Consider the following 21178-nt stretch of genomic DNA (forward strand, 5'->3'; position numbering starts at 1 on the left):
GTGTGTGTGTTCAGACAAAAGTGTGTGTATATTTATTTACTTAGTTATCTGTTTATGTATTTATTTATTTAAAGAGCTTCTGTAGATGAATAAACTCAGTCTAGCTATCTATCTGAATACTTTTCAGCCAATCCAGATGGACAAAATTCAAGTCTGTGACAATTGAAGTTTAATATAAAGTCTAATACATTATAAGTAAAATATGATTTCATATTTGGGCCTGACAGAAAGAAAAATTTTGTGGGTTTTTATCTGTTTACAACTAGATGTGCTTATGATGTTGGGTCTTAAAGTGCTCACCCTCTTTCAAATAAAAGTCAAGAGAAGAAATAAAATGTACTTGTAATGCCACATCTTTAGTACTGTGTGCAGTTTATGCTCTGCAATACAAAAAGGACATTGGGAACTTTCCCACTACAGAAACTTTTTACAGGAACTCATTGGTTCCTAAAAGTCCCTCTCCCACCCCATATGATACAGCTTACCATTGATCAAAGGATAAAAAATACAGTTTGGTATCGACTGCTAATATATTAAGTGTTAAATCGTTGTTTTTTTTGGAATGTTGTAGAATTCCTTTAACCAAAGACAATTATCTAATCACAGAAAACAGAGAAATAAGGCAGTTTTGTGTAGTGGTTAAGGCTTTGAACTTGAAACTCTTAGGTGTGGGTTCAAATCCAGTGATGAGCAAGTCCCTTCACCTGCCTGTGCTACATATGGAAAAAAAATGTAAACAATTGTATCTCAAATGTCACCTTGGATAAGGCAAGCAAAATAAATAATAACAATACCAACCAAAGCACAACTCTTAGTCCTCATTGATAAATTATGACTGAGGTGTTCTTCTGTTAGTGTTCTGGCGTACACTGCTGTCTCATGGACCCAGCCCAGGATTTGAACCATGCACCTGGCTATTGAGTGTGTGGATTCTACAATTATTTCCTCCCAACAGCCTTTGAAAATCTAACTGACTTGAGTGTGGTTTTAAGTTTTTTTGTTCAGATCTGGGTACTTACCTGCCTTGTGCCTGATACTGCCAGGAATTGGCTTCAGCCCCGCTGTGATCCTGAAGTTACTTAATGGGTTATATTTATGTATTTTTATTTAATCCAATTACCTGTATGCTTCATCATATTTTAATTTGAAATTCTTCATCTATTGGATTTACTTACTGTAACAGAGCAAGGAAATTATATTGTGTTGAAAACATTTTATCCATTATCTTCTGAATGTAAGATTTTTGCCGGTCTGCTTTCCTTTATTTTTTTTTTCCAGAAGGAAACTTGCACACCATATGTGAAGTATATCTGTGCTTCTTTCGAAGTCTTCACAGGATTCTCTTCGGCCTGCAGGACTGATGGCTGCATGTTGACATACCACATTGAGACAGACACACTTGCCCACCCTTAAAGAAGCTCAAGAGGTATTTGACTGGGAATCATGACAGAAAGAGTAATGGCTGTTGCGGATGCTGGCTATCCAGTCCAGTTTGTAAGGCTAAGATTTGAAGTTATTGAGGAACCTGATGCATGTGCAGTATTTCATTCCTGTCTTGAACTGCAATCCTGTGCTAAAGAGTTTATTTTTCTAATTTTGGTTTCATTTTTATTCTGTTGGAGAGCACTTCAATGTTCTAATTTAGTTAATGTTTGTGTGTTTAGTTTTCCTCAGTTTATTATGTAAGAATTTATGCTTCTGTTGCTTTATAAATGTTACAGCTAGCCCCTTCATTATGCATTGTTCATTTTTGCTGTGTAATGAGAAAAATGAGAAAACTGAGGAAAATGTTAAAAAGTATCCATCCATATCCTGAACTTGCCTGATTCAATTAATGGTCATGATAGGCCACAGCCTACCTTAGCGGCTTAGGAGTAGGACAGAATATACATGGCAGAATGAGTCATGTCCACTAAGGACTGACCAGTCTCAAACCCTGAGGTGTCATTGCAGCAGTAGTAGCTATTGCAATCCCCTGCTCCCTGTTTCAACATGTCAGGGGCCTAAAATGACTGAAGTAATCATTAATCATATGCAGGCTGAAACAACCTTGAATTGCAAAAGAGATCTTTGCAAAGGCCTTAGCAAACTGAGCACACTCTGCTAACCATTTCCGATGCTGTAGATTCAAGAAAAAAATAAAAACCTTTTGGCTAATAAGTAAATCAAAAACTGGCTAAAGATTGGGAAGCCGGTTGGAATGAAAAAACTAGGCATTGTGATAGTCCCTGTCTACAATTCTTTAAATCATTTTTGGACAGGTCCTTTTTCTGAAAACAACAGATGCATTGTATAGTGGTTCTCTTTACTTAACGTAACAGTTTTCCATATTCTGTATTTCCACTTTACTGCTAAGGACGTGTTCCATATTCATGAAGACTTCAGGTCACACTGAGCAAAGATTCAGGCTGAAGTAGCCATTTTGTGAGTTACCAGCCAGTGGCTTATGCAGGACCACACTGCAATTATCGACTATCATTAATGATTAAACTAATTAAACACCTAATGTCATACAGTATTAGCCTTTCCCTTCTCTTAATAAAGCCAAACACTATCAGGCTAAAGTTGATTTTAATGTTGTGCATGAAAGCATATTGATTAGAGGCTTTGGGCACCTGCAGTGACCTCAAGGGAGACAAGGAAATACTGCACTGCAGAGGTCTCAACAGATGGAGAGCTCAGAGAGCCTTATCCTAATGAACTGTGTTCTTCCCCTTCTCCACTTAGCCATCTTTCCAGAAGATGGTTTACTGTCCAAAGGTATCAATGGGAGGGGCTGATGAGACTTGCTGTCAATTCATGTTTCTATGGAAACTGCTGCTTAGGCCCTAGGGCTGGGCCTGTTTCTGTCTGTGACAGAGCAGAGATATACAGGGAAAACGAGTCTCGCAAAGCCCTGCCCCTGACTAATCCAGAAGCACACAGAGGTAGAGCAGAGCAGGAGGGAGTGTTTGTTTTTTGCCTTTTCTTCTCTGATTACACGTCAGACAGCAGAGCTTGAGAGTTTTTGGCTTTGCTCTTCTGTGCCGTGCTGTAGTACCTGGCAAACACTGAAATGGCTGCTTTGCCTGCTTACTAATTGGGACATTACATTTTTCTTTCTAAAGATTCATTTTCTGGCAACTGGTTTCAGGAATTTTTTAAGAACAATAACAAATAGCAGCTGAGCCATCAAGGTCTATTAAACGGTGAGCAGGAACAAGACTCCATTCAAGACAAACAGGTGTTTCCTGAAGTGCTAACAGGTAGGAGGCACATTATTACTTAAAGGGAAAGTTACCTTATACGGAATCTTTGATAAGACAAAAAATGTTTAATTTCTGCAATGTTTTGCCTTCCATTCCCAAACAGTGTATTACCTGAGATGGCTTTTATGCTTTAGTTTCAGTCAGCCATAATTGTGTTTATAAAGGAGAATCTTTAAGACACAGAGGCACAGCTGCATTTTAACATGATCACGACCATGGTCTGGATGTAAGACACCACGTCATCAGGCCTAGACGTCATAGACATTTTTGTCTTTTCAAAGGTGGCTGTGTAGCAGCAGCTCTCGATTCAAACTTCTCGTCATACCCTGTGGTTCTTTCCTGCATTCTCCATGCACTGTTCTCATACCGAGGAGCCATCCATATATTGGGGATCTTTTGGTTCCTGCTAGGAGAAATTTGCTCCACTCAGGTCCTCCACTTCAAGCAAAGGTGTAGTATCCTGGACCTGAAAGACCACAGTGATGGAAGCAGGTGTGTCAATTAGAGACCAATTCCGGCTTAGAACCGAGTGCATGTTTAAGACATCTTGATTTTCTGTACCCATTCTGTGTCTTTAAAATGTAATATGTAGTATAACATCTAGAAATGAGTGCATTGTCATCTTTTGGTTTTTGTAAAGTTGCCCTCAAAGCTTGCCTTTTTATGTATGTTTTTTAACATGTATGTATTGAAATAGCTTTTTTTTTTATTGATAAAACACAAGTACCCCAATTGTTGGATTGGTTCTTTTTCGATAGATTTAACAACATTTTCTGTTAGAAATTGCCATAAATTTGGGTGGGGTAAGGTGGATATATCTTTTCCTTAATTTCTGTGTAAAAGTAAAACATCTGCCACAGAGTGTCCTGAATTTGGGTAGACAGTGTATAAACTAGCAATCAAAAATTAAAAGTAAATTAAAATGAGAGTTTAGTAAGGCAACAAGCAACCTTCGATTAAGGGACTGGCTGAAGATAAATCCACAGGTGCTGGGACTGGTAGACACCGGCCTTCTGTTCTGTAGTCTGCAGTCCTCATCTTGAAGGACTCCAGTGACAGCTGATTTTGTGCTACCAGATTTGTAATAAGAAAGATGTCTAGCATGTTGAAGTAAGACTCTTTCTTGTGCTCACTCTTTTTATATCATAATTTACAAGCAAGCCCTGGAAAATTTTGCTTTCCATTTTTTGGTAATATTGTTAAAATGGTGCTACTAGATTACAATGATGTTACAGTGAGTCCAGCATTAAACATAAATGAGGGGACAAGAAAATGAATTCTGAGAGAAGAAAAAAGTGAATAGACTTGATCATGATATCCACATCACAATGCATCTGTGACACTTCAATCTGAGAGCACAAATAAGCCGTCATATAAAACTAGGTTTATCTAAAAGCAGGAATTGATCTTCTGACAAAAACCTTAAATAACTCAAGAGTTGACGCCACAAGATTGAGAAGCCTTGGCACAATGCATCCCTGAAACTTATAGCTTTCTGGGGCAATTGTTAAAAGTGAAATTTAAATCCAAGTGATTTTACTGGTGGCAGCTTTTGCCTTGTTAGACAACTCTAGGTGAATAACTATCAGTGAAAAGCATGTTGAAAGGTACTATATAAATAGTAAGTTTATAAACCTTTTTATGCTACTGCTGAGTAATTGCACTTAGTTGATATTTGACACCTCATAAACTAGTAACCTGGCCAGTGATTGGCCACATATTACCATTGTAGTGACTGAACTTGGATTTCAATTGGACACCACTTTGCTGAATGGCCTCTGCTTGTATTAATGCAGAGAATCACAGGGTGTGGGCAAACATAATTATCAACACCATTACCTGACTGACTAGGCGAGGCTAGTCACACCAGTGCCATTGGCTTGAAGCTACAGAAGCATGGGAATGGTTACTCAGTTAAATGCCCTTCATTGCTCTGTAGATTGCTCTGACTTACAGTGTCTTTTTATGACAGCATATTTATCAATTTTACTCCTGCACCCCACCTTATTTGCATTATAACAGATGGCTGAGGTAGAGGTGTATGGAAGCAGTGGCCACATTTTTGGCCTAAACGGTTAATGATTTTTTTTTTGTTTCCTGATGTTTAAATTATAAGCAGTGATGGAATTAATTTTAGGATGGCTGAAGTTTCCCTTTGGCTAGCATAATGCTTATCACTGCTGTCTTATCGGTCCAGGGTACTAACCCAATTTGCTCACTTTATGGGTTTTAATCCTTTTTCTCATGTCCATATCATTTTATCTCTGGAAACTGTGACTTTAGAAAGATTGGTGATTTTAAAGTCAAGCAAATGTGTATGAGAGTGCCCTTTGATCATTCAGCATCCTCTCTATGGCTGGTTCTCATCTAACACAGTGCTGTAGGGTTAGGACTCGGCCCTCCACTTTTAAAAGCCAAAGAACATTGTCAAGTCCATACTGGAGAGCTCAACACCACATGTTCATTTTATTATAAAGCTGCTCTCTACTATCTTAATCAGGATAAGTGGATTAGAACAATGGACAGATGGATGTAGTTTTGTGCAGCACTCCCTTTTTCCTTTCCTTTCCTTTCATTTTATTTTTTCTCTTTTTGAGACCACATAATTTTCAGTAGCAGCATGACCTGGCACTCCTCTCTTTAAAGCTCCAGGAGTCTGGGTTTGAGTATTTTTCTGTTTTTGTTAGTTTCCTTCCAAATGAAATGCAGTTTAGATGAACTGGCATTGCTAAATTGACCCTGATATGTGTGCTAGTGTGTCTTCACCCTGTGATTAGCTGGCACAGTGTCCAGGGCTTGCTCCTGCCCTACGCCAACTGCTTGCTAGGAAAGGCTCCAGCCTCCTCATGACCCAGCTCAGGTTAAGTGGATTTGTAAAAATGAATGGATGATAAGTATTTAGACCTTAAACATTATCAAAGCTTCTGTGTTTCTCTCTTTCTGTTCCACAGCTCACCTCAGATCTTGTTCTCCTAAAATGGCAGAGAGCCCATCAGACACACACTCGATATCCAGCCTGCCCTGGTACATTGCTGGCTCTCAGATTGTTGGTTTAACCGTGGTCGTCATTACTGGGGTTTGGATGGGTCACTACAGAGGTGGCTACGAATGGACCAATCCAGCGCTAGAATTCAACATCCATCCTCTCTGCATGGTCATTGGAATGGTGTACCTCTATGGAGACGGTCAGTTCCTTGGGTAAAATAAGATGTGCCAGTCTACTAACAGATCAGTCTGTTACTTTATATGGTGCCCTGCATGGCATGTCCATTGAGCAGTTAAAAGCAGTGGCAGCAAGGAAAAAAAGAATCAAAGAGCAATAAATACGGTAATACGAAGGAATAGTTGATTAGAGACACAAAACAGTCCACCAAAAAAGTCTGGGATTTAGTTTGAGTTTAGAAAGTGAAAGGCAGAAGAAATGAGAAAAACTGAAAGACTGAAATTGTGATGATGAAATGGGGGGCTGCAGTGACAGCAGGCTTGTATTCTATCAGGTCACTGCTTTTAACTGGACTTCAGCAAAAGATTCTTGTTTCTTTATGATGTCATTCTAGAAATTTCCAAAAGGGCAGATTACTTTTCATAAGAACCTAAATAATTTGATACAAGTTTTGCTTTGATGATCAGTGTTGAGAATTTACTCTTTTATTTTTTTCCAATGTTAAACTTTAGTTTAGAATTTGTTGATAGTTACCACTTTCTGGATACAGTTCTAGCTACTACTTTTAATTAAATTCCTTGTATAATCTGCAGGCTTTTTTGCCTTTTTTTCTGAATTTATACAAAGTAGTAGTAGTATTATCACATTAAGATCCTTGACTTTTCATTTTCTTTGTTTTAGTTCACTTTTTAGGACAGTTTGTATTTGAATTGTGACATGGTGCAGAAACAAGTATCTCTTGGGGTCATTATTAACAAAAGTGGTCTTAAAGGAATACTCCACCTAAATAGATTTTTTTTTACCCCATGTGCTTTGTAGTGTTGGCTGAGAAAAGGTTGTAAGTCTTATGCTCTTTAATTCAAAAAGTCAGTCCTATGAGGCTTCAGGTTTACTGTTTATGATGTGATTCTTCCAGGAGTAACTATTTAACAATATTTTAGCAAAAAGGCACGTGTTTCACATGTTTTGACCATATAGACTGAATAGCAGACTTGTGGATTATGCAACATGAGAAAAAATGTTGTTCTCCCCCCCATAGATGTTTTTAGCTCATTGGCCATGTACAACATTGGTCACCGTTGGCTTCTATTGTATCACGATTTTTTCTCCATTCCTCATGAAAACATGGAATTAAAAATGTTTTGTCTGCTATCATTATAGACTACATGGGTTAAATAAAATATTAAAAAATAAAAGAGGGGAGGGTCATTTTTGAGTGAAATATTTCTTGAAGGGGTATGTTAGTCCATCACTTGCATGGGGTGCTTCTAGTGGCTGATCTTGCTGTGAATGCTGCAGAAGAGCTTTGACATTTTAACATGTATGTAACCCATGTGGCATGCTCAACATCATTGAAAGCCTGTCTTTTATTTTTACTATTAATTGCCAAAGAGAGGGAGCATGTGCTGATTACAGAGTGCTGCTGCACGCACCACACAGTGAACCTCCTGGATTCTAATGTGTTTTTAACAACAGCCACAAACTAGGCAGACCGTAGAATTGTTCTTAGTCCATACACTTCATCTTCTCTAATGGAGAGGCAAGAATATGCAAATGCATGATATGATACATCTGATATGTGAGTGCTGCTAATCGCTTTATTAGGTGCTCTGTCATGGTGCTCATTATAAAATAATCTGCCTAAAATAAAATTAAAAGAAGTGTGGCACCATGGGTGGGTCTGCTGCTCCATGCTGCTAAGAGTCCAGCTGATTTTCAAAGACTTTCTGGTCCATGGATCAGTTCACTGAAAATATTTAGATATGATAGAGGTAATAAATTGTCTCTTGTGGGAAGTTTAGAATTTTACAAATACTCAAATATAAAAATATTATAACAACAACAACAACAAGCTCCATTAAACACACACACACACACACACATTAATTACAAAAAAGAATACAACTTCTGACTTGACTAAAGTGGCTGTCACAATGAGGCACTGTAAAGACTTTTTGCCATCAGTGTGACAAAGCCTCAGCTAGTTTCACATTTTTTCTGAATAATTCATAGGCTGAAAGTTCTCAATGCTGCTGTGCCACATAAGGGATTTGCAAAATTGTTCATAGTGGCTGTCCGTTTGCTTTTCCTTCTCTCCTCCACCCCTACCTCCATTGGGTCCAGAGAGTGTCCCATAACTGAGTCTGCCTTCTTAATTATCCAGTGGATTTAGCTGGTGTCTCTTTAAGTGATGTTACCGGCCCAGCTCAGCATAGCACAAGCTGGCTATCACAGCGTTACAGAATCTTGCATCCAGTCCGGGTCTGGTTAACATCTCTCTCCTGTTACTTCCAAGATAGGCTAAATGTAATGCATATTTAGAAAATGGGTGTCTGGATGCATGAAGACATAAAGGCAGCAGTAGATGTGTAGATTATAGGCACAGTCCAACTTAGAAATAAGTCTGTCTACAGCAGTCTGAGATGTGATGCTTTCATTCAGACACAATTATCTGGGTAATGGAATAAAACTAATTATAACAGATTTGGGCCATAAACTGTCTTGAGGGAGACATTGAGAAAATTTAATAAACAAGAAAATGTCTTTCAAAAAAAGAGTCTAAATGAGCCATATTGAACCCTGTTAGTCATTAAAGAGCCACCTCAGATAAGCTGAAAGGCCAGCAAGTGACCCCCGGGAGTATCTGTAGTTAGTGTGCATTGATAAGTGAGGACGTGACGCAGGCCAGTGGGCTTCGTGGTACATCAGGAGTGCTTTGCTTGCCTTTTAGCCCTGAGTGGCCTTTTTTCTAATTTTATTATAAACTGCAGACCCTTTTTGTCTAAGAATTAAGGTTTAAAATTAAATCAATTTGATAGCCTTTTGTAAAGTAAATTATATTAGCAATTTAGCTAACGCAAGTAGGATCATCACAGGGAATTTAGCTTGGAAGGCACTACTGTGAAGGACACCTGCAGATCTGTACCGCTTGGGACCCATTAGCTGCGTCACATCACCGAGTTTTGTGCCTGCAGTACACATGACTCTTATTTTTAGGGTGACATCCCTAAAGTACTGATGGCAATTTGAATGTTAAGGTTGCGTTTTTTCCAGTGTGTGTCTTGAGAATAAGAGAGACATTGGGCCTCATGATGTGAACAGGACACCTTATCTGGAAAATGGAGGCCATTGACATATTGAAGTTGTTGTGCCATTGCCTTTTTTACAACAAGCACTTAGTTAGGTATCATCAAGTTTGGTCCTTGGCCAAAGTGGCTGCAGATTTATGTTTTGACCCAGTATCCTAATTAGAAGCCAACTATTATTCAAGCAACATTTTTGTGCTTTATTTTTATCAGCTTGCTTGTTAAAATTCCCAATACTTAATCACTTCTTTTTGTCTTAAACAGCAGTGTTCCTTTTTTATCTGCCAGCTGTTTTCTTAACAATATGACAAGCTGATTTGGTTCCATCCACACTTTTATCAGTTTAAATTAATTGTTAGAAGAAAAAAAGAGATGGATTAGGAATTGCAAATAAACCAGCTCATAAATCATTTGGAATATAATTGGTGTGTGTGGAGGGTTGGATCTACATTCTAAGAATGACCTGATGCAGATCAATTAAATCACCAACAGCCAAAAATGTTGACATTGGTCAGGATCTGATGTCAAATTAAACAACTTAGTTGAAACAAAAACTACTGCCATTGTAGCCCTTTGGGACCAAACCTGAGGATCCTGGCCTCATTTTTGTTTCTTCTTCAAAGTGTAGACATCAAAACTGATGTGTGGGGATAGAGTAGGCTCTTTTGAAATCAGCATTATTTTTTTTACAGATTTTGTTTAACTTTAGCAGTGTAATGTTTGGCAGCACCTGGTATCAAAATCAGTGACACTTTATATGGTGTCTTGAGCGCTCTCTCACACTAGTAAAACAGAGAATAAGGAGGTGAACTTACACTACTACCTTCAGGCCACTAACTGGCATGTTTAAGTACACTATAAACAGTGCAAATGGGGGTATGGAAATGTAATACAGGCATCATGGATGGCAGCTGTATTTATATCTTTACATAGTGGACTAAAGCAGTGCACAACTGATGGCTGAGCTCCGAATGCCATTTGACCGCAGGGTTCTTCTTTTCTCCCCACAGCTATCCTTGTGTACAGGGTGTTTAGAAATGAAAAGAAGAGGACTACAAAAATCCTGCATGGTGTAATCCATGTCATTGCACTTGTGATCTCCATTGTAGGTAAGAGAAACTCCTCCTCTGGACCTCTTGTGGTGCGTCTCCATGGCTGTGCCTCTCTTCATCTTTTCAGCATTCTGCTTTGATTTTGAGCAGTTTTTGCTTCCTTTGTGAATGCCCTTGAAGGATTCAAACATGGTTTAAGTTGTACCTCCCCCTTTCAGTGTCCTCCTTATTAAATATCCCTTCACTTTTCCTCCCACCTCTGTCATCAGCACTGTTACAGTCAACCTCAAATCTTCAACCAGGCCTGTCAGGTGCCCAAGGTAGTGAAGGTAGTGAAGCACAGGCTGGCTGTTTGTTTTATTGCACGACTTCTAAGAATGAGTTTTTTTTGTTTTTTTAAATAGTGCATAATGAGATGTCACCTTATTATTTGTTATTCACTACCTTATAGGAGAGAGACCAGTCCCTACTATGAGCATTGCCCTGTTTTGTATGGTCCAGTCATTTTGTCCTATTGTGTGTTCCTATCAGCTGTCACATGCAAAATGAAAGGTCAAGTGTGATGTTAAGCATAATGACCACAGCCTTCATTCTTAAAACTTTGTCTGGTTTGATATTTCAAAGTGTTGCTTTGCACCCCTAATGTCTGAAGTCCATCTTGACCTGAAGATTGTACCATTGTGCAGGTTTCACAGCTGTGTTTGATTCGCACTCCAAGAGCGGCATTACTCACATGTACTCCCTGCACAGCTGGTGTGGGATGATGACCTTCATCATCTTCTGTGTCCAGGTGCGTATGTCTGTCTCATAAACCTCAATTACATCTTTATTTATTGTTTTATTTTTGTTCCACTGTTTATTGCAGTAGGCAAGCAGGGCCTCCAAGATTTCGCCATGTTGCTGTCTGTGTAAAAGTTTACATCTGTGTGAATTCCCCTCAGACATCCCCAAAACTATGCAGGTTAGGCTGCCTGGCCTCAAGTTAGTGTGAGTGACAGTGTGTGTGTGAGTAAACCCCACGGTATACTGGACCATCATCCAACACTGCTTCCTGCCATGCACATCGAGCTGCTGGGATAGACTCCCAGGCTCCCATGACCCTGAATTAGACTAAGCATATCGGACAATGTTACGTATGCATTTATTGGTCTTATTTAGAAATAAGTGTTTAGTTGTTGTTAATCATAAAGCAAAATTTTACTGAGTTATTAAAATGTATGCAAACTTTAATATCATTCATATTACAATAAAGTGACTCTTTGACATCCCTTTTTGAAATCCCTGTTTGAAATGACAGAACTACATGCACTTCGGGATGTCACTGTTCATGCCATGAGAAGTCGTGCAAAACCTTTTATTGGCAAACTGAACATATTCCAACATGCAGACTTTCAAGGCAGCTCAGGCCCCCTCAAGCTGCCTGAAGAAGGGGTCTGAGCTGCCCTTGTAATCTGTTCAGTTAGCTAATAAAAGGTGTCATTTTGCTTGACTTCTCATTGCATCCATAATGACGTAACACAGTACAACACCCTACTACTACACTGTTTATGCCAGAGAAACATGTGCCCGGAACCCCTAATTTTGACTCCCCTGTTTTTCAATTCGTGTGCCATTCTTCCTTCCTTGGTGTTTCAATATCAGATGTTTGGTTTGACCAGAATCTTTTAACAAATATTTTTTTTTATCAAATTCTTTGTTTTATCTTGAGTATTTTATTTTTCTTTCCATCCATCCATCCATCCATCCATCCATTTTCTGCCACTTATCTAATTCCAGGTCACGGGGGCAGCAGCCTAAGAAGTGATGCCCAGATATCCCTTTTCTTTGCCACCTCCTCCATATCCTCCTTGGGGGTAACTGAGGTCTAATCTGTCCAGTGTGTCCTGGGTGTGCCCCGAGGTCCCCTCCCAGTTAGAATTAGAATTAGAATTAGAATTAGAACAATCTAGACGAGAACAGGCCATTCAGCCCAACAAAGCTCGCCAGTCCTATCCACTTGCTTCCTCCAAGAAAACATCAAGTCGAGTTTTGAAAGTCCCTAACGTCTTACTGTCTACCACACTACTTGGTAACTTATTCCAAGTGTCTATCGTTCTTTGTGTAAAGAAAAACTTCCTAATGTTTGTGCGAAATTTACCCTTAACAAGTTTCCAACTGTGTCCCCGTGTTCTTGATGAGCTCATTTTAAAATACAAGTCTCGATCCACTGTACTAATTCCCTTCATAATTTTAAACACTTCAATCATGTCACCTCTTAATCTTCTTTTGCTTAAACTGTAAAGGCTCAGCTCTTTTAATCTTTCCTCATAATTCAACCCCTGTAGACCTGGAATCAGCCTAGTCGCTCTTCTCTGGACCTTTTCTAGTGCTGCTATGTCCTTTTTGTAGCCTGGAGACCAAAACTGCACAAAGTACTCAAGATGAGGCCTCACCAGTGCATTATAAAGGTTGAGCATAACCTCCTTGGACTTGTACTCCACAGATCGTGCTATATAACCTAACATTCTGTTAGCCTTCATAATGGCTTCTGAACACTGTTTGGAAGTTGATAGCTTGGAGTCCACTATGACTCCTAAATCCTTCTCATAAGGTGTACTCTCGATTTTTCGACCGCCCATTGTGTATTCAAACCTAATATTTTTACTTCCTATGTGTAATACTTTACATTTACTGACATTAAATTTCATCTGCCACAAATCTGCCCAAGCCTGTATGCTATCCAAGTCCTTCTGTAATGATATAACGGATTCCAAATTATCTGCTAATCCACCTATCTTGGTATCATCTGCAAACTTAACCAGCTTGTTACTTATATTCCTATCTAAATCATTTATATATATTAAAAATAGCAGCGGCCCTAGCACTGACCCCTGTGGAACACCACTCTTAACATCGGCCAGTTCTGATGAGGTTCCTCGCACTATCACCCTCTGCTTCCTGTGTCTAAGCCAATTCTGCACCCATCTAAAAACATCACCCTGAATTCCCACTTCTTTTAACTTGATGCCCAACCTCTCATGTGGCACCTTATCAAATGCTTTCTGAAAGTCCAGATAAATAATATCATAAGCTCCACTTTGATCGTATCCTTTTGTTGCCTCCTCATAGAATTCCAACATGTTAGTAAAACACGACCTTCCCCTTCTGAACCCATGCTGACTGTTCAGAATAACTCCTGTCCTTGTCATGTGTTGGTTGAATTGAATTAGGAGGCATCCTAATCAGATGCGCAAACCACCGCTTTTGTTTTGAATAATTCTTTAATATTACTTGTTTATATTTAATGTAAATTCTGTTAAGTCATTGTAATGTTTGTGATATTCCTTGTCCTTTATATGTTGAGCCCCTTGTGGGCCACTCTTGACCTCTATGAAACCTTAAAGGAGATACTTTTGCTTATGTTTGTTTGGATCTTCTTTTTCATTTTAAAATTTTTGGATCTTCAACTAATTTAGAATTTGTAAGCAATTCTGTGAAGTTCTCGTTCATAACTTTGCTTTGGACTTTGAATGTTTGCATTGTGGACTTGATTTTGGTATTTGTCAGCTTGCCTGTAAGGCAAAAATTATCTGGACCTTTGTTTTTGCTCTGCTCATTTCTGAATTGGTTTAGAATAATTTCTTTTAATATATATATAGTATATTGAGAGACAATGCTTAATATCAGATCACAGTTTTCTTATTACAGCCAGGGATTTCTTTAGGATTCCTTTTTCACTGTTTGGATTGATAAGCTTGGTCCTGTGGTTTTCAGGTCTAAGCCTGCTTTATGTTAAGAGGCCTTCTCAGAGTTCTGAGTTTTTTTTAACTAAAGCCTTTCTTGAGTTTTGTGGAGCACCTCTTAACATAAGATCAGGTCCATTACAGTCTAGTTGGATCTCTCTAACTTTGCAGTAAGATCAAGGGTAATGGCATTCTATTAATGAAGATGGAGAACTCTACAGGCTCAACATGAACAGCAAATTTTCAGGAAAGGTCACATAACTTGGTGTGAATGACAAAAAAAAGTTATAAATAGTTTGACTCTCCTTTTCTTTGCCTTTGCCTTAAATTTAACTTTTAGTTCTTGCAAGATACATGTTTATAGGGTCATTATTTTCGTAAATATATATAATATACAAAGAAGTCAAACCACTTAACTTTGTACACACTTCATAATGTTGTAAATTTAATTTTAAATGGATAAATTTGCCATTTTTGCCCTACCAATCCATGAATAATAACTCTTAATGAAAAATACAGTATGTGTTTTCAGAAAGGTTTGCAATTTTTAAAAAAAATCAAAAACAAAAATCTCTGATTCCTAGACTTTTTAATTCTCTTTGCCAATGGCACTCAAAATTGTGCTTAGGTGTCTCCGCTTTGCTTTAATTTTCCTTGGGATGTTTCTAGATCTTGATTGGAGTCCAGCTGTGGCAAATTGAATTGACTGGACATCATTTTAAAGGGCACATGTGTGGAAGGTACAACAATTCACACTGCATGTCAAGACACAATTAAAAAAAAAAGCAGCCATAAAGTCCAAGGAACTCTTTGTGGACCTCCATTTATATGGGAATAAAACCATTTGTAATGTTTTCAGGAGCACAGTGGCCTCAATAATTGTGTAGTGAAAGAAGTTTGCAGTCACCAAGGGCCTCAAGCATAATGCTGTCCGAAGAATTCGCACTCTTAACATGGCGTACGGACAAAAGTGGAAATGTGCTTAAGCACAAAAAAAATCCAGATGCATAAATCTGTGCGTTCGTCAGCTTCCACGTTCTTCCGCTACATAAATCTCGGTCAGCGTGAAAAGTAATGCACATGCACGCGCATGCTGCCACTCCCCAAACTCCTTCCAGAATTACACCTCTTTGAATATGCAAATCAATATAAATAGCACTTAAGCTCAGCGTTCTGTGAAAAGACAATGGCAAAAGCACGGGGGGAGATAGAAGAATTTCAGCGCATACCAAATGGAGGCAAAGGAAAAATGTATTATTTGTTGGTTTAATCAGTGGTATATACAACAAAAGGAAGTTGATCGAGAGACATAGCTTGTCGGAGAAACTCGAAAGCTCAAGTTCACAAAGTCGCACAGTGCCGAAATAAAAAAGAAGTTGTCAGATATCAAAGTCAGCGTGAAAAGGCGAGTCGTAGCCCACCATCTGAGTGTCATATGAAAGCTTACTAGGGTACAGAGAAAAAAAAAATAGGCACACAGTGGGGAAAAAAGCACAAAATGTCAACTTTAATCTTGGGATTTCCACTTTAATCACAGTTTATTTTCTCATTAAAGTAAAACATCATAAACTTCATCTTAAAATTGTTTAATTTACTAGTTTCTCAAACCCCATCGTAACTAATGCTTTGTTTTGTATTCGATCTTTTATGTGCTCTGTGTGTGTGAATCACTACGTGCTTACCGGCTTTCTCTTCCTCCGACAGGGCACAGAATCCATTACATTCGTGATATTACAGCTCTCTGAATAATTAAAATACAGAGATGTATACGTGATATCATATTCATGACGACAGAAGTTAAAGCATGTTATTAAACATGGGAACACGGTGGCGCAGTGATTGTTCATGCCTCATGCAAGATGCTTGCTGTGCCGTGTGCGACCTTCGATGAAATAATTTATTGTAGCAGTACTGTCTCTTTCAAATGTACTAACCTCCCATTCCTGTCCTTACTTTTCTTTCTCCAAATACCCAATCACCACACAATCAGCTCTGTAATAGACGTTAAGCCATCTGTAAGCTTACAACGCTGATTCTTCAAAACTTTTAAGGAACATTGAAATATCTTTGCAATACATGTTTAATTATTCTATCCATCCAGTGTCATGCCAACACCAGCAAGAATGCAGCGCGAGGCAGGAACAATCCGTAAATGGAGCGCCAGCTCCTTGCTAGTGCTGCGACACTGTGTCCTCACATGTTTATTAATTAACAATATAGATTATTTAAATTAAGTTAAAGTTTTATTTTGCTGCATTTCATTTTAAAAATGATATCGTCATCATATGTAAATACGCTCTTTATAAAGTGGCTCAGTTTGTGCAATATTATAACTGTGGTGTAAGTTCACAGTGAGGTGATTGTACTTATAAGTACAGAGAGTTCTACAAGGAGCGCTTGATGGACTGATTGAGTGCGTTTAGAGTTCTTGGGATGAAACTGTTTCTGAACCGCAAGGAAAGTCTCTGATGTATTTGCCGCATGAGTGCAGTTCAATAGAAATCATGGCTGAGGTAGTGTGTGCTAATGCTGTATACCGATAATTCTCTTTTCGATCAGCTGCTGTACTCCTGTGATTCACACTCAGATACAGTGATATTAATACTCTGAGTGGTGCAGTGAGAGTAATATAGAAAAAGATGATCCGATGTGGCAACCCCTAACGGGAGCAGCTGAAAGAAGAAGGTGCAGTGACAGTAACAACACTAAAGTAGCTATGGTATTTAGTATAGTTTGACCATTCCCTGGACTATTATATTGTTACTGGTTAATTACAATCAGATGCATTAAACTAATAAACAATATGCAGTTAGTTTTAGTGTATTTATAAAGCCGCGTCAGGGACGTGGATCTAAAAAAGGGAAACCACACTGGAACAGTAGCACTGCTTTGACCCTGGGTGCCGCCAGTCTGCAAAACTGAGCGAAGAACTTGTGTATGCCAGGGTATGAGCTACCGTGGAAATGTGTGTGGCTTTACACCAAGTTTAGGTTTTATACATCGCGATTTGAGCGTGGAAACTTTAGTATGTAACATTTTTATGCGTACGCACCGTTTATACATGAGTTTTTCCAGTTTTTTTAATTTTTAAGAAATTTAGATACCTTTTCTGAAAACATGTTTTCATTTTGTCATGTCACTGAGTGAAGACAGATAGGCAAAAATGGCAAATTTATCAATTAAAACTGATATCTACTACACAGTAAAGTGTGCAGAAAATCTTCTTCCTGAATTCTGTGTATATGTAATATTTTTTGGTAATATAGAAGTTTTATAAAATTTTAGCATTCCTAAATCAAAGCAAGTAGCCCAGCCAATATGCACTAGGTGTTTTAACACTTTCTTTTACATGTCCTTACAGTGGGTAATGGGCCTGACGTTCTTCCTGTTTCCTGGAGCAGCCTTCTCTCTACGTAGCTGGTATATTCCTCTGCATATTTTTTTTGGGCTGGGGCTGTTTGCCCTCTCCATTGGCACTTGCCTGCTCGGTGTTACAGAGAAGGTGATGTTCAGTATTAGGTGAGTTTAAAGCTGGTCGCAGTGTGCCAGAGGGCCTATGAGTAACACAGCACCAGAGCCATTGTATCCACTATCCATCTACTTTAGGCCAATGTGTTGACCTATTTCTCAGACAGCTAGCACTCCATCACATTTCTAAAAAAATAATCTGCTTATTGTACTGTTGTTTAGTGCATTGTTAATTCCTGTCCAATGTTTATGTCACACTGTCATTTTCTCTTTTGTTGATGCTGCTTTCACCCACTTGTGTGCTGCTTGATGTGACCTTTTTACAGTGCCACACTGCCAGCATTTATTCCACTAAACCATTTGTGAATATTTGATGCCCTATTTTAATACTGCCATTGTTTTATAAAGTCTTTTGAACTTTGTTGTTTTTTTGTGTTCATTTTTTTGTAGTCAACTTGGAATATTATTCAATAATCTTGTGACTTTTCCCTATTAATATATATTTTTTTTTACAGTAGTGAATACTCCAAATTATCTTCAGAAGGTGTATTGGCCAATGTGTTAGGACTACTGCTGGTGATTTTTGGTGTGACCGTGGGCTATGTCACCACAAGAGAAGAATGGAAACGCCCCCCTAATCCGGAAGAGCAAGCCCTCTCTATGGACTTTAAGACTTTCACTGAAGGGGAGGACCTTGGATCACCCTGAGCCTGGTGTTGGTCTGAGGCCTTTACCTTTAATGTGTTAAAGTAACTAACTATCCTTGTGCTGGAACTTCAGTGTGTGCCATGATGAAGCCAATTACTTAATGCAGTCAAAATGCTGCTAAAAGACAGAGGTAAAAATGGTAGTTTTTAGACCATATTTTCACGTATTTTGCTTGTTTTGACTTTACTTCCCAAGAGTTGTTTGTTTTTGATATGTGTACTCCATATCCAGTAGTCCTTACAGCACTTTAGCCATATCACAGATACTGGGAAATCTTCAAAGGATGCTGAGAAATTACAAATCAGTTACATCAGGGCATACTGCGAAGAATTTGGCTTAAGCCCATTTAAGGATTCACACATCCCTTGGAACTTGAGACACATGGCTCCATGGAGATTCCCTTAGCTGCAGATTACTTTTCCACATATCTACTGACTTTTATGTTCAAGGGTAGCTGATGGCCTTCGTTTGTTCTATATAAGCATGTATGACATTCGACCACACTCATTTGTGTAGTATTTTTTTTTTCTATGTAATATATTCCCCATCTTAAATAGGTTTTACATTTACTGTAATTAATTTAATTAATTGGGCACCTTCACAAATTCAACAAGCCATCATGATTTTACATCGTAGATTAACAGAATTTATGACCAGATGTTCTCCGTATTACTGCTACACAATGCAATTATGTTTCGTAAAATGCACTTTATAAAGGGGAAAAAACAAAGCATATTTATAAAAAATTGAGCGCACACTTGGGCACCGAAGACACAGTCATGCTGGAGCTGCTGCCATGAACAGACTCCTAATTCAGTATTTCTGTTTGAAACATGTTCTGTCCTGTCATGGAGCCTGTTGACTTCTTACCAACATTTTTAGAGTTTTGTGTTGTGACTTTGGGTTGAGCTAACGACAGGGTGTTGGTTATTTATGGAGACTAATATTTTTCTACCATTTTAATGTTTTCATCTGCAGCTTTTTGATATAAACCAAAGTAGCCCTTGTTTCCTCTGTTAATGAGTGCTAGCCAAAGTGCCATTTTGGGAAATAAAAGTCCTTCAAGTAAAGAGGACTTTACACCCCAGTTGTCAGTTTTAGTATTTTGTATTGGTGCAGCATAAATGAGAAGACTCCAAATGAAACTAGCAGCAGATGGCACATTGTTTGTAAAACATTTAATTCTCTCTGGATTTCAAAGAATACCTGAAGTCCTTCCTGCCTGTCCCTTCTGATTCCTGTGTGTAGTAACGACTCTTCATGGCTCTGCATTGTATTGTCTGTTCACTGTCGTGATTCTGCTGTTAAACAAGTCATCTGCGTATTTATTGAGATGCTACTGCTGTTGATATGTTGCGGGATTTGTAAAAGTGATCATGTTATATGTACAGCTAAATAGAGTACATCTGTCAGACAATGACCAATGTCTTTATAGTATAAAATAAGATGGGACCAGAAAATATTTGAGCATGTGGTGTCTTTGTAGACTAGTTTTGATGTCTACCAATGTATGTGGACTTGGTTTACAGATGTGATCTTCAAGACCCTTCGGATTGACTGACTTCAAGCAGCTCTGTCCTCCCATGTGCTTTAAACAACAGAGTCAAACAGTGCAGAGTACTGGGGCTGATTTGTATTGATAGTACTCCATTACTGTGTTTTAATATGAATTATAAATTGAGCCACACAAATCGGAGAATGGGTCACTCAAAACTGTGCTGCAAGGACAGCTTCTATGACAACAGTTTCATTTGTCAGTGTCCCTATTTTCTGAACCCACTTTTATTCAATACAGCCTGAGGGAAGCTGCTACCTAAGCATCACCATCTACATATGTGTCTTTAGGAGGTGGGCAGAGTGTGCCCAGATGAACTACACAATGTGAACATTGAGTATATGGGGACACTTGACATTGGTTTAGGAACAAAGAAATCAAGCCATGAACATTGGTCTCAGTGTGTGTGGGGTCGTTGCTGTGAAAAAGCAAGCTAGCCATTGTACTGCTTTGTTTATGATTCTCAAACCTGTATTTTAAGCAGTACAAGCTGGTAGAATGAGTCCTGGCACACTAGTATGCAGCCATAGTAGCTAATCTAATGGGTGACTGTGTCCTGCAATAGGCTGGTGTCCCATTCTTGAGTAGTTCAAAGCTTGTGCCTGATACCTTCTCAACTGCTCTGGAGTTGGTAGAACAAGGACAAGTGGTCAGCACTTTTGACATCTGCAAACTCTGAGCAGGCTGCTTTTTTAATTTTTAAAGTCTTAGTCTTATCAACACAGGCCTGGACATTTGAGATTATGATGATGGTCAGGGATAGTTCTGTTTTTAGTTGAGTACAGCATTTTATATTTTATGAGCACTGGCTAAACTCCTCTAACATTCATTCCATTGAGTGTTTGCCATTTCAAATCCATCACAGTCTTCACTGTTCACATTTCAAGGGGGTCTGGTGTGTTGTAAACACGTTCATTTTCTCAGTTTTCGAGTGTTACACTTCCCCAGGTACATCTACATAATGTAAACTAATTGAGCCTGTCCAGCAGTTATGCTGCTGGATGTATTTGATGGTACTGTTTGTGATGTGCCAAAAATAAAAAGAATGATAGGAGTACTGATCTCATTCAAGTCCATAAAACAGCCCAGTGATCTGCCCTCACTAATACTGTACAGTATAGCAAAATGAGCATAGGAATAAATGTGCCAATGCATAACAGGGCATGAGACCAGCAT

The 21178-nt window shown here is 38.6% G+C and overlaps 1 protein-coding gene across 4 annotated transcripts; it reads left to right on the plus strand.

Annotated features, from left to right (window-relative positions):
• Positions 1–1278: 1278 nt before the first annotated feature.
• Positions 1279–19909, plus strand: LOC120517332 (cytochrome b561). Of its 4 annotated transcripts, XM_039739566.1 has the most exons (7): positions 1279–1426; positions 3108–3245; positions 6200–6433; positions 10508–10606; positions 11236–11339; positions 17633–17790; positions 18255–19909. In XM_039739566.1, exons 3-7 carry the CDS (start codon positions 6226–6228, stop codon positions 18445–18447), a joined length of 762 nt encoding a protein of 253 aa, XP_039595500.1. In that variant the 5' UTR covers positions 1279–1426; positions 3108–3245; positions 6200–6225; the 3' UTR covers positions 18448–19909. The 4 variants fall into 4 exon arrangements, with proteins under 4 accessions (XP_039595500.1, XP_039595499.1, XP_039595498.1 ...); XM_039739565.1 differs by lacking the exon at positions 1279–1426 and having other exon boundaries at positions 2857–3245; XM_039739564.1 differs by lacking the exons at positions 1279–1426; positions 3108–3245 and adding an exon at positions 3542–3740 and having other exon boundaries at positions 18258–19909.
• The last annotated feature ends 1269 nt before the right edge of the window (positions 19910–21178 follow it).

Source organism: Polypterus senegalus, chromosome 17 (assembly GCF_016835505.1).
Source record: "Polypterus senegalus isolate Bchr_013 chromosome 17, ASM1683550v1, whole genome shotgun sequence".
Classification (NCBI taxonomy): Eukaryota; Metazoa; Chordata; class Cladistia; order Polypteriformes; family Polypteridae; genus Polypterus; species Polypterus senegalus.

Excerpts from the sequence above, each read along its gene's own strand:
- LOC120517332 (XM_039739563.1), top strand. Across the intron at positions 10,607-11,235 it reads ACTTGTGATCTCCATTGTAG|GTTTCACAGCTGTGTTTGAT; the intron begins GTAAGAGAAACT and ends ACCATTGTGCAG. Across the intron at positions 17,791-18,254 it reads AAGGTGATGTTCAGTATTAG|TAGTGAATACTCCAAATTAT; the intron begins GTGAGTTTAAAG and ends TTTTTTTTACAG.